The sequence below is a fragment of the Poecilia formosa genome, unplaced genomic scaffold, assembly GCF_000485575.1.
Source record: "Poecilia formosa unplaced genomic scaffold, Poecilia_formosa-5.1.2 Scaffold26, whole genome shotgun sequence".
Classification (NCBI taxonomy): domain Eukaryota; kingdom Metazoa; phylum Chordata; class Actinopteri; order Cyprinodontiformes; family Poeciliidae; genus Poecilia; species Poecilia formosa.
Window position 1 is genome coordinate 885,599 of NW_006799965.1, and position 13,714 is coordinate 899,312.

Genomic DNA, 13,714 nt, shown 5'->3' on the forward strand with positions numbered 1-13,714 from the left:
TGAAAAGAAAAATAATTTCATTATTTATATTTATTTATAGCAGAAGTCAGATTTAGTACACAGTTATGCATAAAATTATCCATACCCTGGCAGACATAGATTGAAAGTAATCTTTTAATTTTACAAACAGGTTTCTTCTGAATAGAAGCAATGTTAATATTTACTTGAATCTAATATCCAAACTGTGAAGGTAGCCAAACAGTTGGAGGCCCTCCAACCTCAAATCAGCTCAGCATCAAAGATGAATCATCACAATACCAGAGAAAACCTGCAAAAAATTTGGTTTATCTATTTTTAAAATGGTATGTTTGATCTAATGCTAAAAATGATTGTTCTATTTATTATTGAGAAGGTATAAATTATTTTAGCTATGCCATTTTTATCAGTGAAACAGATCATTTGTTCTGATACCCCTTTCACTTTATTTCATTATCTGTAGAGAGGTGTACTGGTGTGTCTTATTTCATATGAGAATTAAACTTCTTGGATGAATCAAAATGTTTTATAAATACAACATTTTCCGCACTATAAGGCACACCGGATTATAAGGCGCACCTTCAATAAATGGCCTATTTTAAAACTTTTTTTCATAGGCGCACCGCATTATAAGACGCATAGAATAGACGCTACAGTAGAGGCTGGAGTTACGTTATGCATCCACTAGATGGAGCTGCAGTAAAGGATGAAACAGTCCGACTCCGGTCGGTGAGGAGAGGCGTGGCCGGACGATGGTCACCCTTCTCTGTTCGCGCACAGCATGTTTGCGGAGAACGTGGTGCTAAATAACCTGCAGACGACGTGATTCTAGACGGTGGTAGGTAGATAGGTCAGTCAAACTTTATTAACAAACCAGCGTTCTGACGATTGTCCCAGCATGCACCGCAAAAATGAAGTCGGCGGCTGCTTACCATAGTTGCTAGACCTGTTGTGGCTCAATATTGGTCCATATATAAGGCGCACCGGATTATAAGGCGCACTTTCGGCTTTTGAGGAAATTCAAGGTTTTTATGTGCGCCTTATAGTGCGGAAATTACGGTATATAAAATATGCCAGTCCTGAATACATTTGATCTTAACTACATGATATAACCCAAAGTCTTTTGGCAAACCTTCCACAGACTAAGCATATGCTCTGTCCACAAACCTGATGGGTTTTTTTCACTAATAGGTGCAGCTCTCAGCATGGGAAACATCCAAACTGTTGTAGTGTTTACATCTCTAAATCCTATCAATGTTATTTGTTTCAGTTATAATTTCTTCTTGCCTAATCTTTTTTTTTTTTTCTTGATGCTTTGTGTGCAGTGGGGCAGAAAACTTTGACATTTTGAAATATCAATGCTTGTTTTGTGTTAAATATATGAGATACTCTAAGAGAGAGCTAAATATTTTCTGAGTTAGTACATATCGAATAAATGAAACACTGTAAGGATATGGACAGCAGTTTCTAGGTGTGGCTGACTTTCAGCAGATTTTCCATCTGCTGAAAGATGGAAAATCTTTCAGCAGATGGATCAAAACAAATGAATCAAAACACAAGATGTATTCAACATCTTTTGATAATAGCAGTTTGGTGTTGAGATCTTGTTAATTTGCTGAAAGCTTAAGATTTGCTTTCACCTAAACGTTGAATCAGAGAGAATATTATACTTTCATCTTGTGTGTCGGAAGAAAAACATAAAATAAAAATGAATCAAAACACAAGATAAATTAGCTCTTGGAGACACTGACAAAACAAACTGATTTAACAATTTCCAGACATTTTATTAAGACAAATTTGAGTAAAATCTTGTAAACATTGATTTATAATTAAAATATTTAAATAGGATTTGTTACAAAAAGTAATTATTGTTGTTAGAATGTATTTGCTATTGAACTTTACATTTACAGTCTAGTATGCATGTGTGCAATTTATTACTTGTAGCGGCTAGAATTTAATGCCTCACAAAATTCATTTTTAAAGTGTAGGTTTAGGAAAGAGTGGGAGTTTTAATGAGTTACAAACTCCTACCTTAAGTCAAATCAAAGGTCGGTGCTAACAGTAAGAAATTCTCCTCTTCATACGCTTACATTACTTTGGACAATCCTGAAAATGGTCCCATGTGTGCAATAAGTATCAAGAAGACTAAAACAAATGCAGTTTAATCTCTATATTTTCTAGCACAGATAAGGACTGAGCTTATTTGTTTTTAAACTAAAGTTGACTAAAATATCAGAGTTCATTCAGCCTTTAGTCATTGCAAAACATGTCAACTCATTGGGGAAACAAAGCTGGTCTGTTTTATTTTCTGTTTCTCTTGCGTCTGTTGACCCTGGAGCTTCTCTCCACACTATAGACAACTGAAACATTGTAAACTCAAAAAGTATTTTGAAGCACTGCTCAAGACGTCAGTAAAAATCACTACAATTGAGGACAAAGAACTTGTTTGGAGATGAAATGTGAGCATTCATTCAGCAGCTCAACAGTCTTCTTTTAGCCGACAGCAGAGGAAGCTCCGGCCAAGTGACGCAGGAAACGGTTTCATTTGCATATTCAGAGAAATGGTAGTCGGTGAAGCGTAAATTCAAACTGGAAGACTCTATTCATCGCACCTGCTCAGCCAAGCATCTCGTCATGCGCCTCGATCCCAACCTATCTGTGATGTTCTCCTCCAATCATCAAGCGTCGCTCCCTTGATAAGGTCCAGCTGTTCACCTGCTTCCGCTCTTTGGCTGAGCTTCAGCCTTCCTCCAACCCTCCTCCGCATTCAGCTCGTGGCTTCTTCATCATCCATTCAGTCTTCAGCATCCTCTCCACCACCAGCGTCCAGGCCCAAGGTGGGGAAAGACGTCTCTAATCTTCAAACACAGCGGCTCATTCTCTCTGACAGCGGTTAGTTACCAGTGCAACGTCTTCCTCCTGGGTCCGAGCGCCAAAGACTTTCATTTGTCAATTAAACTTTCTAATACCTCTCTCTCTCTCTTTCTGTGAGTGTGTGTGTGTGTGTGTGTGTGAGTCTTTCCAGGTTGAAATGCAGATTTAATGGATAGATGTTTGTTGCATAATGTCAGTTGAGCAATGTTAAGTTTTAAGTGACCTGAAAGCGACATAGAAACTACAAACAGACAACACAGAATCCAGGAGGTAGCAATGCAATTGCATCTAATCACTAATATGTTTATTCAGGCCTTATTTCATTAATACCTTTAACAGCTGTGTGATCTAAAGACATTGGGACAAATAATGTGATTGTTGTAGAGGAAAATCTTTATTGCCACTTCTTTTACATTTAAAAGAAAAAAAAACCACTTCCTCGCATGTTTCCATTCTTTAAAGGGCGGGTTCACCAAAATTATGAGAACTAAACATTTTTGCAGTTGAAAAACCACAGTTTGACTCAGAGCTAGGCAGGTGAAACTGGAACTATAAATCAAATATGTTCATTTATTTTTATGTTTTTAATTTGGGTGAACCAACCATTTAACCATTAATCTCAAACAAATACATATTAACATTTCACAGGATTTAATCAATCTTATGCAGTGTAAATCAAGGCACCCAAGAAAAAGATATTAAAAGCATTAATGTAACAGGCCTCTACTGATTTTATTCCAAGCAGATAGTAAAATGTATAGCATGAAGTGGTTAAGTGGAAAGGAAGCTCGTTTTGAAGTTAAACTTCTACGATTCTGAAAATAGCGTCCAATTTTAAATAACCAGTTTCATCAGTCTGCAAAGATAGGCCTAGTAAGAAGAAATGCTTTGCTTCCAGCTTTCTCTTAATTCACTTTTCCCTCTGAAAGACAAAAAAATACACAGTTTATTACAACCAAACATTCTCGCAAAACATTAGGGTGACTAGATAAAACAACATCATCAAAGCACCGCACCCTCTTCAAGGAAGGTCTTCTGCATCATCCTTGGTGCGACCATCATGCGACGAAATCCGGCACCTATGTTTAGTTTATGAAAAGAGGAGGTAATCAATATGTCATCTTTCGAAATTACCACATACGAATATGACCTTTGATCTGAGTTTGCTACCTCGGTTGCAGTCAGGGCGGCCGCGCATTGTGGTGCCCTGGATGGGGTTGCCGGACTGATCCACACACCAGCAGAAGCCGGTAGCGTGCCAGCACTGCATGGGCTTGTAGTGGCCCTGCTCGTCACACTGGGGCTTGTATGCGCCGATCTTTCCCACTCCAGGTGTGGCCTCCATCTGGCATTTGGTCTTGATCAGAGAGGCTGTCCAAACATTGCAAAAAAAAAAAAAAAAGAGAGTATTAAAAACTGTGGGTTGCATGGATGTTTGGGTAGATACTGAATGGAAGAAAGCTGCAGTAACCTGGCTGAGGGGTGGGGCCTGCAGGCTTCTGCTGGGCCATCTGGAAGATCAGCCAGTAACGCATCCAGGATTCGAAGTTCTGCAGAGGACAACACATCCAAAATGCATGATGAAAAGTTTGTTTTAATTTAATTAACCACAATTTTTGGGGGTGGCTTCCCCTTAGGCAAGCAGGAAGCCTCACCTTCCACTCGCTCTCATTGATCTGCTGCTGCAGGCTCCTCAGGTTGGCCAGGAAGGTCTCGTTGAACTGTGGCAGGCTGACGTCCTGCTCGAAACAGATATGCACTTAAAAATGCACCTAAAACAGTGAGAGGAACCACAAGATTCTGAGTGCAACGTACCTTCATCATATCCATGACTTGTTTCTCCACACTGACGATGGCAATGTCCTCCACCTTCTGTGGGGAATAACAGTCCGCGTTTAAAACTCAAGTATCTAATAGCTGTATTTTCTGTCACATTTAACATGTTTTTTTTTGTTTTGTTTTTTTTTTGTTTTTTTCTGAAATGTTGGCGTGAACTCACAGTCAAGGGTGTCTTGGAGGATGTGTCGTCTTCAGTGAAATCCGCCAGCAGAGGCAGGCTGTTCATGGGCATGGCCATCCTGGCTGGGGCAACGCCTGAGGAACAGCCAAGACAAAACCATTCCAGTTAGAGCAAAGATCACAAATACGTTTTAGATAAAATCAGTTTAATGGAACCGGTTTGAACACATGAAGTAGGCTAGAAGGGCTCAAATTGTAAAAACTTGCGATCTGTTCTGAAAAAAATTAAGTATAAATAAGAAACAAGGTTGTTCTCGTCTGTCTGTCTGTCAGAAGAGTTACAAAGACATTTTAAGGATTTGGGGCTAAAATGAACCACATTGAGAGTCATTATACATAAATAAGGGAAACATAGAACAGTGGAGTCGTCAGCCTATCAAACCTTCTTTAAAAAGGCATTTAAAACTCCAGGGGGTCACAAAAAAAATCAAACCCAGAACACAATCTTAGGTACTGCAGACTTCACATGGAAATCAGAACATAAATATGAATAAAAAATAAAACTCATAAAGAAAGGCTTTGCAGCCTTTCTTTATGAGTCTTCCTATTAACTACAAATGAACGACTTTTACCAGGAACAGCTGAAAAAAGTGTCAGCATAGCATCAAATATGAAATGACTCGGCTTACAGCGCAGTTGGTTTTTCCCCTTCACGAATCATCACACCAATTTTATTTGTGACATAGTAAAAAAATAATAATAATAATAAAACGCCTTTCTAGATAAAGTTCTCACTTCCCTTTCCAGCTGTTGACTCCTAACTCTGTCTGATTATAAGAAAATTCACAGTCATTTCCTACCTCCTTGAGATACTCGGGTCACCTGTTTGCTCATCCTCTCACTGCTCTTCTTCAGGGTGTGGATCTGCTGCTTCTGGTCAAACACCATGTAAGCGGTGAAGACCTGGCTGGCCAGCAGCAGGCATGCCAGCGTGGTCAGGCCAGCGATCTTCAAGGCACGGCTGTTGGAGCCACTGCAAAAAAACAACAAAAAAAAAGATAAAATATTGATCATTTAAAAAGGATCACACCATGACAGAAGAATTAAGGAAATAAATACATTTAAAAAAACAAGGTGTATTTTAACCACCCACATATTAACAAAGTGACTCAAAGGAATTTCCGAAAGAGTGGTCTGAGTTTTGGGGAGATGAAAAGACACTTTCACAAGAGATATATTAGAACTTTGGACCGTCCAGAATACATAGAAAAAACCCATTGCATGAGTCAGCCAAACTTTTTTTCTTATTCTTTTTTTTTTTTTCATGTGACTGTAGCTTTTTCTTTGTTAACTTTAGGAGAGAAATGTATATTAAATGTAAGTAAATAAATAAAATACAAGCAAAGCAACATTAAGTAAAGCTAAGAAGTTTTAAAAACTGTTTAAAAATGAAATAAACAGATAACCCAAAAAGACACTTTTAATTAGTTCTGTGACTTACCTCTGTTATTCTTATATTTGTTTAGATTATGGGTATATTTAGTGGTTTAATTTGTACATTAGTTTGTACATTATTCCATTCTACTGCTCTACATTAAAAAAAGTGATGTTTATTGAAGAGCACCTTCTCGATCTAAATAATAACTAGATAAACAATAAACAGGAAAACCGTTACTATTACCAATATTGTGGTTTATATACAATAAAAACAAAAATGAACAAAAGAAAAAAGAAAATGTAGGGGATCTGTTTCGTATGTCTGTTTTCACGCTCCGCCAATAGCAAGTGACCATCAGTAGTTGCTAGGCAGATTTCCTTCTCCGGCACAAAGCGGAAGTTTATGTAAGCATTTCTGAAGGTCTACTTCAGACGGATAGGAGTTTTTTTTGTTTTTGTTTTTTTTTAAACAAATATTCTTAACATTTATTAAATTTGACAATAATTTTATTTTACATGTTCAAATAATCCCTTTAAAATATAAATATTAACAGTGAAAAAAGAGAGTCTTGCCAATCCAAGTGATAGCGTCACTAGTTACTTGGTAGAACTCGGATCTCTTCGCACATCGAAGAAACCTTCAGTAAAGATCATTCTTGGTACTACTAAAATAAAGATTTTTAAAACATACAGATTTTTCCAGAATATTAAGGTAAACAGAGCTATAGGGGCTTCTTTGTTTTTTTAAGATCTGAAATAGAAATCAGAAAGATACACTTTTTATTTAGTAGTCATACAATATAAATCAGTTGATTACTCCGTTAAATTAAGGGAAATATGTTGCATCTGCTGCATGCAACCCTCTAAATTAAAGGGAAATGTGCAGACTGGGATCTTCATTGTTATATTATAGAATAAATTCTCCCAGTTTAGATAAATGAACAAATACCCCTTTCAACTAAATACGATATTAATAAGATTTTTTTTTTTTTCCCCAAAAAAAGATTTTGTGTTGTAAATAAAAACGAATGCATGATTAGTTCCTCTCACCCTCGGGGCCCTGCATTGTTAACCAGGACTTCGTGGCTGCCAGAAACACTTCCTCTGGCCAGGGGAGCATCTTCTTGATTGTCGGCCATCCTCTCTGTCTCAGCTCCGTCAAAGGATCAATCTGAAGATTTATCCAGGCACTCTAAAGTATAAATTGCCCCCAGAATGAGGAAGGAGGACTAAATGGGTTCCAGTGAAGGTAAGAAAGTGCCACTGTTGAAAAAAAAATAATAAATAAAATAAAAAAAACTTGTGGGATGGATCAGTGGGGTGAGCTCTGATTGGTCGTTCATCATATCATCACCAGTTGTTAGAGGCAGAAAACAGAGAGTAGACGGTGGTTTTGTGTTCAGATCTAGAGCTTTCTATTACTTCTTATTACATGCAGTGGTTTTAGAGTTTTTAGTTTTATAGAATAGCTTAGTATTGTGAATGTCATTTGAATAGTGGAAAAATTATGAGATGTGTGACGTTTTGTATGATGTACTTACTCCTTTTATTTGTATCCATAAATTTATGAATGTTCAAAAGAAAAGGAAGCAAAGAGCAAATAAAAATGAAACTATGCCTGCAATATGACAATATCATAACAACTATGGCACTTTGCTATCAAAACTAGCGCTCTGTATTAGAAACGAAGGCATAGTGCAATTTTTGGAAACCAACATTATGTGTACAAGTCCACAGTCATGCCTGATGCCTTTATACTTTTCTACCATGCAGCCAGACTTCCTATTAATCCTTTGAAGAGGTTTTCATACAGTTTCTTAGACTATCCGAAGCTGTAAAGTTTTTCTTATAAACTTGGAAACTTTTTCCAACAGTTTCTGACATAAACAAATAATAATAATAATAAACTTCCGCTTCCTATTAGAATTCTGCAGGGTCGTCAGGGTCCAGTGAACATGAATATCATCTGATTTCTATGTGGGAAAGTTGGATGGTTCTCACCAATCCCAATATGTAAATTCAATTCAATATGAATGCCTCTAAAACTTAGTCGAAGGTGCAGAAACAAACTGCTTAGTGCACCTCTGACTGTTTGTGTCTCACTAAATTGCTCATATGCAATGCACTGTACTCTAAGTGTTTAAAGACATAAAATGTGAAACTACACGCTGTATTTAATTTATATTGCCAGCATTATTTACTTTGTTACTGAAATACTAGAACAATTAGCACTGGGTTTTTTTGACAACATGGCTTCAAGATTCAGAGTTGGTCTCTCCAAAACTCTGTTATTCTTCCAGTCAGAAGAAACATTTTGGGGAAAATTAATAAATTACTTCAGCCTAATTCTTCCACTGAAATGAATAATTTTGAGATTATTTGTAAATAAGTTCCAACAAACCCTCTACTTTAGTTTAAAATAGTAGTTCAGCAACTACTACATATGGATATCAACATTCATATCCTTTTGATACGAATATTGTTAGTATAATCTCTGGTTACCACGAAATGGCATCCAATTAACCACCACAGGAAGTTGTTTCACTTTTTGAGAATCTCGGTGCGTGGATGAGGTTTCTTTCAGGTCCTGTGTCACGTCTTAGCCTCATTTTTATATTCTAACTTCATAAAGCTGTGACTTTCAGGAACTACTTGCGTTCTGTAAATGTATTTTTACGGAAATGTATTTTTGTTTATCTACTTTTACTTTTTTGTTTGTTCTTCACTTGCCTTCTTTTGTACTTTCAAGGAAAAAAAGATCTGCATAATAGAAATGCATCACTGGGGACTGTTTAGAAAAAAATTGAGTGGAAAAAGCAGGAAAGATCTACAGAAAATTATGGAAGGTTTTCAGAAAATCAGAACCAGTGATGCAGGCCGCTCTAAAAGATTACATAAAAGCCTTACTCGTTGGAAGCAAAGAAAAAAAAAAAGTAATCAGCGATGGTTTAAACGTTTTGCACAGTATTGCAGTTTTATTGGTTTTGCGTGAAGCCATTTGTGATGGCTCTCTTTCAAAAAAGTGATCGTATGTACATTGACTTCCTGGCTGACTAAATGTTTTCATGTCACTGTTCTGCTTTTGCCTGCTTTCGGGATTTTCCCTGAAAAAGGAATCAGACTTACAGAGTGTGAACTTCCTGCAGTCCGTTTACGGTGGTGAGTCCATACAAAAACTTCGAAATATAAGATGCTAATTTGCGTTGTCTGGTGTTGACGTCTCTTGTGTGATTTTGAGGAAATGAGTTGTTTCTACTTCCCGAAGTCATCTGAAAACAAAAGATAAACTACATTTTCTTTAAACCAGCTGTCAAGATACAAGAAATATCTCCCCCTGTGTGCAGTCGTACCTGCCCTGCCTGCTTTAACTTCATATGTCGAGACATCTAAGATAATATATCTGTCACAGCTGTTATTGAATCTGTTTACCAAAATAAAATTCTAGTTTTATAATAAACACCAGTGTAAAATGGAGTCAAGGCTTTCACAAGATTGATTCTCATCCAACTGGAAATAAATAGTTTATAAATCTCTGTGAAGGGATTCACTCTTTAGGCAGCATCAGAGGTTAAAAATTAATTTGAAAAAATGATTTAAAATACTTTTCATGTTCACAGTCCTTTACTCTCGTCCTCTCTGATGTGTTGCCAGCTTTAGTTTGTTGTGTCGTTTTCTGTTATTTCTGCTGTGAGCAAGGGAATCGTGGCATGAATTGAGATTTAGTGCTAAATTTGAATTCGAGCATTTGTGTGTTTGTTTTTTTTTAATGTCTAGTACTCATAGTGATTCGTGGAATATCTCAACTTAACAGGAGGTTAAGGTTTACTCTGGCACATAGACGTAAGAACTGTTTAATTGCATTTGATTTATGAACTATAATGATCTCCACATTAAAAATAAGTTCTACTTTGGACAATTGCTGAGCTCTGGCGAACAACCCTCCTTTAAAATCACACTTTGAATTTGAACTTTGTGTGCTCATTACCCTCTTCATGACTCACACCACTTGTGGAGGGTGAACCATTAAGGTTAACTTCTCAAAAAGCTAACTCTTCAAAGAGCCGCTTCAATCATTTTAATGCAAAATTAAGTGGAAGGAAAAATGCAAAAGTAGCGGGTTTAAATGTCAGCAAAGCCCATTGACTGATTTAAAAGAAATTTCCAGATCTGGAGCCAGTATATAAATAGCCACCACACACAGATACATGTCAGAGATGGACTAAAACTGCTACACTGCTTGTGTTAAATCGCTCTCAGAAACATCTTACTGGTACTATGAAAACAAAAAAAAAAAAAAAATTGTAGATAAAAAACTGTGGCCCAGTCGTTCAAAATTTTGATTTCAGCTGAAGGTCAAGTTTGTATTTCATTTGGAAATCAAGGTTGCAATGTCAGGATGGAGAGCGGTGAGGCACAGAATCCATGAAAAAAATAAATAAAATAAAACATCAAGAAGTCCACAAGAGAATTGACTGAAGAAAAATGACTCTGGACCCAATAGTGAGGACGAGCTGAAGGCCAGTATTAAACAAACCTGGGCGATTGACGGCGCTAAAACGCCCCTCCTGGCTCTGATTGGTTGTTTCTGACCAAGTTGTGCATTTCTGCAGACAGCAAGTAGGACCACAGTAGAGGAACTCCGTTTTTCACTGATTATCTTACTCTTTTAATACTGCTGTAACCTAGCGACAGCCTCAGCAAATATGTAAAATAAAAAAAAATTTTAAGCTTTAACTGAGGACACTGTAGCTGGTGATTATTAAAATCAAAAATAAGACTTGGTTAATCATTGTGCACACAATGTAATTGCAGCTAAAGTGGTTCTTTACTCAGGGGAGCTACATACAAATGCATGCCACACTTTTTTATATATTTATCATCCACTTCACAATTATACACTGCTGATTGGAGGCTTTTGATGAAAAATACCATTAAAATACAGCTTGTGGTGGCAATTCAACATCCTGTTCAAGAGATATCAAAATGCTTGCAAGATTTTCTCAGACTAAATAAAATACTAAATGCTGGATATTTCTGACTTTTTGCAAGTTATTCCGAGTTTTTTTTTTGTTTTGTTTTTTACAGATCTTCACTGGCCATGACAGTGAATGTGGGCGGCTTTGTATTTCCAAGCCCAAGTGCAGAAACTCGCATAAGAAAGTGAGGCAGCAAAGATCCAACTAATGAAAAATACAGTGGTGTTTTATTTGCAAATTAAAAAGCACCGACAATATTAGTTACACTGTAAAAATTATTGACAACAATTACAAATCTGTATCATACAGTCCAGGAGATTAGTACCATCGTTGCTGTTATGCGTTTAATACTTTATATACGGAGAAACTCTGCACTTTTGTACAACAGTTGGCAGTGAGAGGACGTGAGAGGAAACACTTCTGCATGATGAAAGGATCCAAACTCCCCCTCAGCGCAGCACTGACGTTTTTAAACGCTACGACAAACAGGCTGATGGGAGAGCAAAACCCAAACACATTCAATAATTTAGGTCTACCGAAGGGTTTTTATGTACATTACAAAGTCAGGAAGTGACAAACCGTCATGTGCGTTGTAATTACATCCGAACAACGTACAAAACTATTGCAGTAAAAGCAGCTTTTTGTTACCGATGAACACCTAGTTGCAATGGTAACACCTTGACCTACACCCAAACATCCGTATTAAAACACCTGGCGTACAGTTGGTCTGTCGTTTTTTTGTTTTGTTTTGTTTTTTTTTCTCTATTCTTCCCAGGTCTATACTCTCTTGTAAATGAAATTAAAACATAAAACACAAAAAAAATATACAATTTTAACAAATAAAAACGCTAATAACATCTTGAAATGCACTTTTTTTTTCTTCTGTACACAATCTGAATCTGTAGGACCATGCATACAGTAGCTAGCTTATGATCTTCTTCACAGATTGTAGTAGGAGCCATGAAACTCTGTGTGCTTTCCAGTTAACCTTTATGATCAGGGTCGACGCTCGTTCGAGTGCCGTTGTGCTTTCCGCGTCCGTCCGTCCTTCCGTCCGTCCGTCCGTCCTGTTCGCGCCCCGACCGGCTCGGGGCGTCACGACGCTGCAGGCCGGGCCGACAACAGCGCTGCTCATCCCGCTTGGGCGAGAACGACAACCTCTAACAGGTTTAGTTTTGGTACATTCTAACAAAATATGCATTTCCATCAGCACTACAGAAATGTTAAGTCAGACAGAAGAAAACAAAACAAGAGCTGATTGAAACAAAAGAGAAAAAAAAAAGAAAAAAAAAAGAAGGAAGATTCCCTCAGATATCCAAGGGGTTGATAGTTTGTTGATGATTCTGTCCTGGCACTTGTAAATGCAATAACTAGATTCTACCAAGGCCTACTGAGGAAGGCTACAAGATGCAGCCCCGAGTCAGGACTCCTCATGTCCTCACTTACTGCTCATATAACTCCTATCAAAAGTAGTTTGACTGGACACGTCCGACATGCTGCCGTTTGCTGAGACAATACTGTCCTACTCCGCTGTCCAAACATCACGCCTTATCGCAGAGGACACGTGATAGTGTTTACATTTGTTGCCCGTTTATAGAACCGACAGGAAAAACTGCTCAGAGTTCATTTGTGTTTCTTTCTCTTTTTTTTTTTTTTTCAGTCTCAGGCAACAAAGTTTATGCGATGACCACTTCGATCGACGGGACCGGGATTATCGAACACCGGAGGAATCTCCTCCTCTCCCTCCCCCACACTCCCCTGTGCACCACCGAGTCTTTCCTTACTGAAATCCTCAGGACACAGTTTCAGGGCAGCCCTGAAGCCAGTCTGCTCTCCGCCAAGAAGATCAGAGTTAAGCTTCGAGTGATGTTCGGTACATCTCAAGGCCCGAGCTCCAGCCTTTCGGGTCTCTGTCAGATCAGCGAGCCCTGCAGGGTGGAGCCGTGTTTCGGAACGTGGAGCTGTGGTTTTCCCCTGCGGCGGTGCTGCTACCTGGTGTGGACCAGCTCCTCTCTCAGCCAGCTGGGCAGCGGCTGACCCATCCTGTAGAGCAGCTTAGACAGCTCAATGTTGTGGTCTCGATAGTACTCCCTGAGGAACTCCTGGGACTGAAAGAAACAGGAGGAAACTAAATGTAGGCGACTCACAGCAAGCTGACCTGTTGCTACAACAGCTCTTTCTGGGAGAGAAAGATCCTACCTCGGGGTCCATGTCAGGGTACCTGCGTCCTTTACTCTTTCCCAGACACTTGGTCTTTCCTCCCTCCAGCAGCTGACACCAGAAGCCTTTCTTGGGGTCAAATCTACACATGATGGACACGGAAAATCCTGAACGTCAAAATCCGACCTCACGTTTGAGGTACGACATGCGTGTCTCAGGTTTCAAACAAATCAAATCAAAAAGGAGCATCAAACTCAAATTAAGAGCATCTCAGGCTGATTCCTGTTTGTTGTAAAACGTTTGATCGGGTTACCCATTTGATACATTTTGAT

At 38.3% G+C, this 13,714-nt stretch overlaps 2 protein-coding genes across 2 annotated transcripts in view; both read right to left on the reverse strand.

The window, feature by feature from the left end:
- Positions 1–3,121: 3,121 nt before the first annotated feature.
- cd74a (CD74 molecule, major histocompatibility complex, class II invariant chain a) lies at positions 3,122–7,503 on the reverse strand. The gene is made up of 9 exons (XM_007548305.2): positions 7,297–7,503; positions 5,670–5,842; positions 4,850–4,944; positions 4,666–4,722; positions 4,506–4,589; positions 4,322–4,400; positions 4,021–4,221; positions 3,867–3,929; positions 3,122–3,772 (listed from the first exon to the last, which is right to left on the reverse strand). Exons 1-9 carry the CDS (start codon positions 7,383–7,385, stop codon positions 3,756–3,758), a joined length of 858 nt encoding a protein of 285 aa, XP_007548367.1. The 5' UTR covers positions 7,386–7,503; the 3' UTR covers positions 3,122–3,755.
- A 5,665-nt stretch (positions 7,504–13,168) lies between these two features.
- The window catches only part of ndst1b (N-deacetylase/N-sulfotransferase (heparan glucosaminyl) 1b), a 70,748-nt gene continuing 70,202 nt past the window's right edge, over positions 13,169–13,714 (reverse strand). The window contains exons 14-15 of the mRNA XM_007548306.2: positions 13,422–13,524; positions 13,169–13,330 (exon numbers count right to left, since the gene is read on the reverse strand). Of these exons, the coding sequence (XP_007548368.1) occupies positions 13,211–13,330; positions 13,422–13,524 (223 nt within the window). The 3' untranslated portion in view covers positions 13,169–13,210. The remainder of the gene's footprint in view (positions 13,331–13,421; positions 13,525–13,714) is intronic.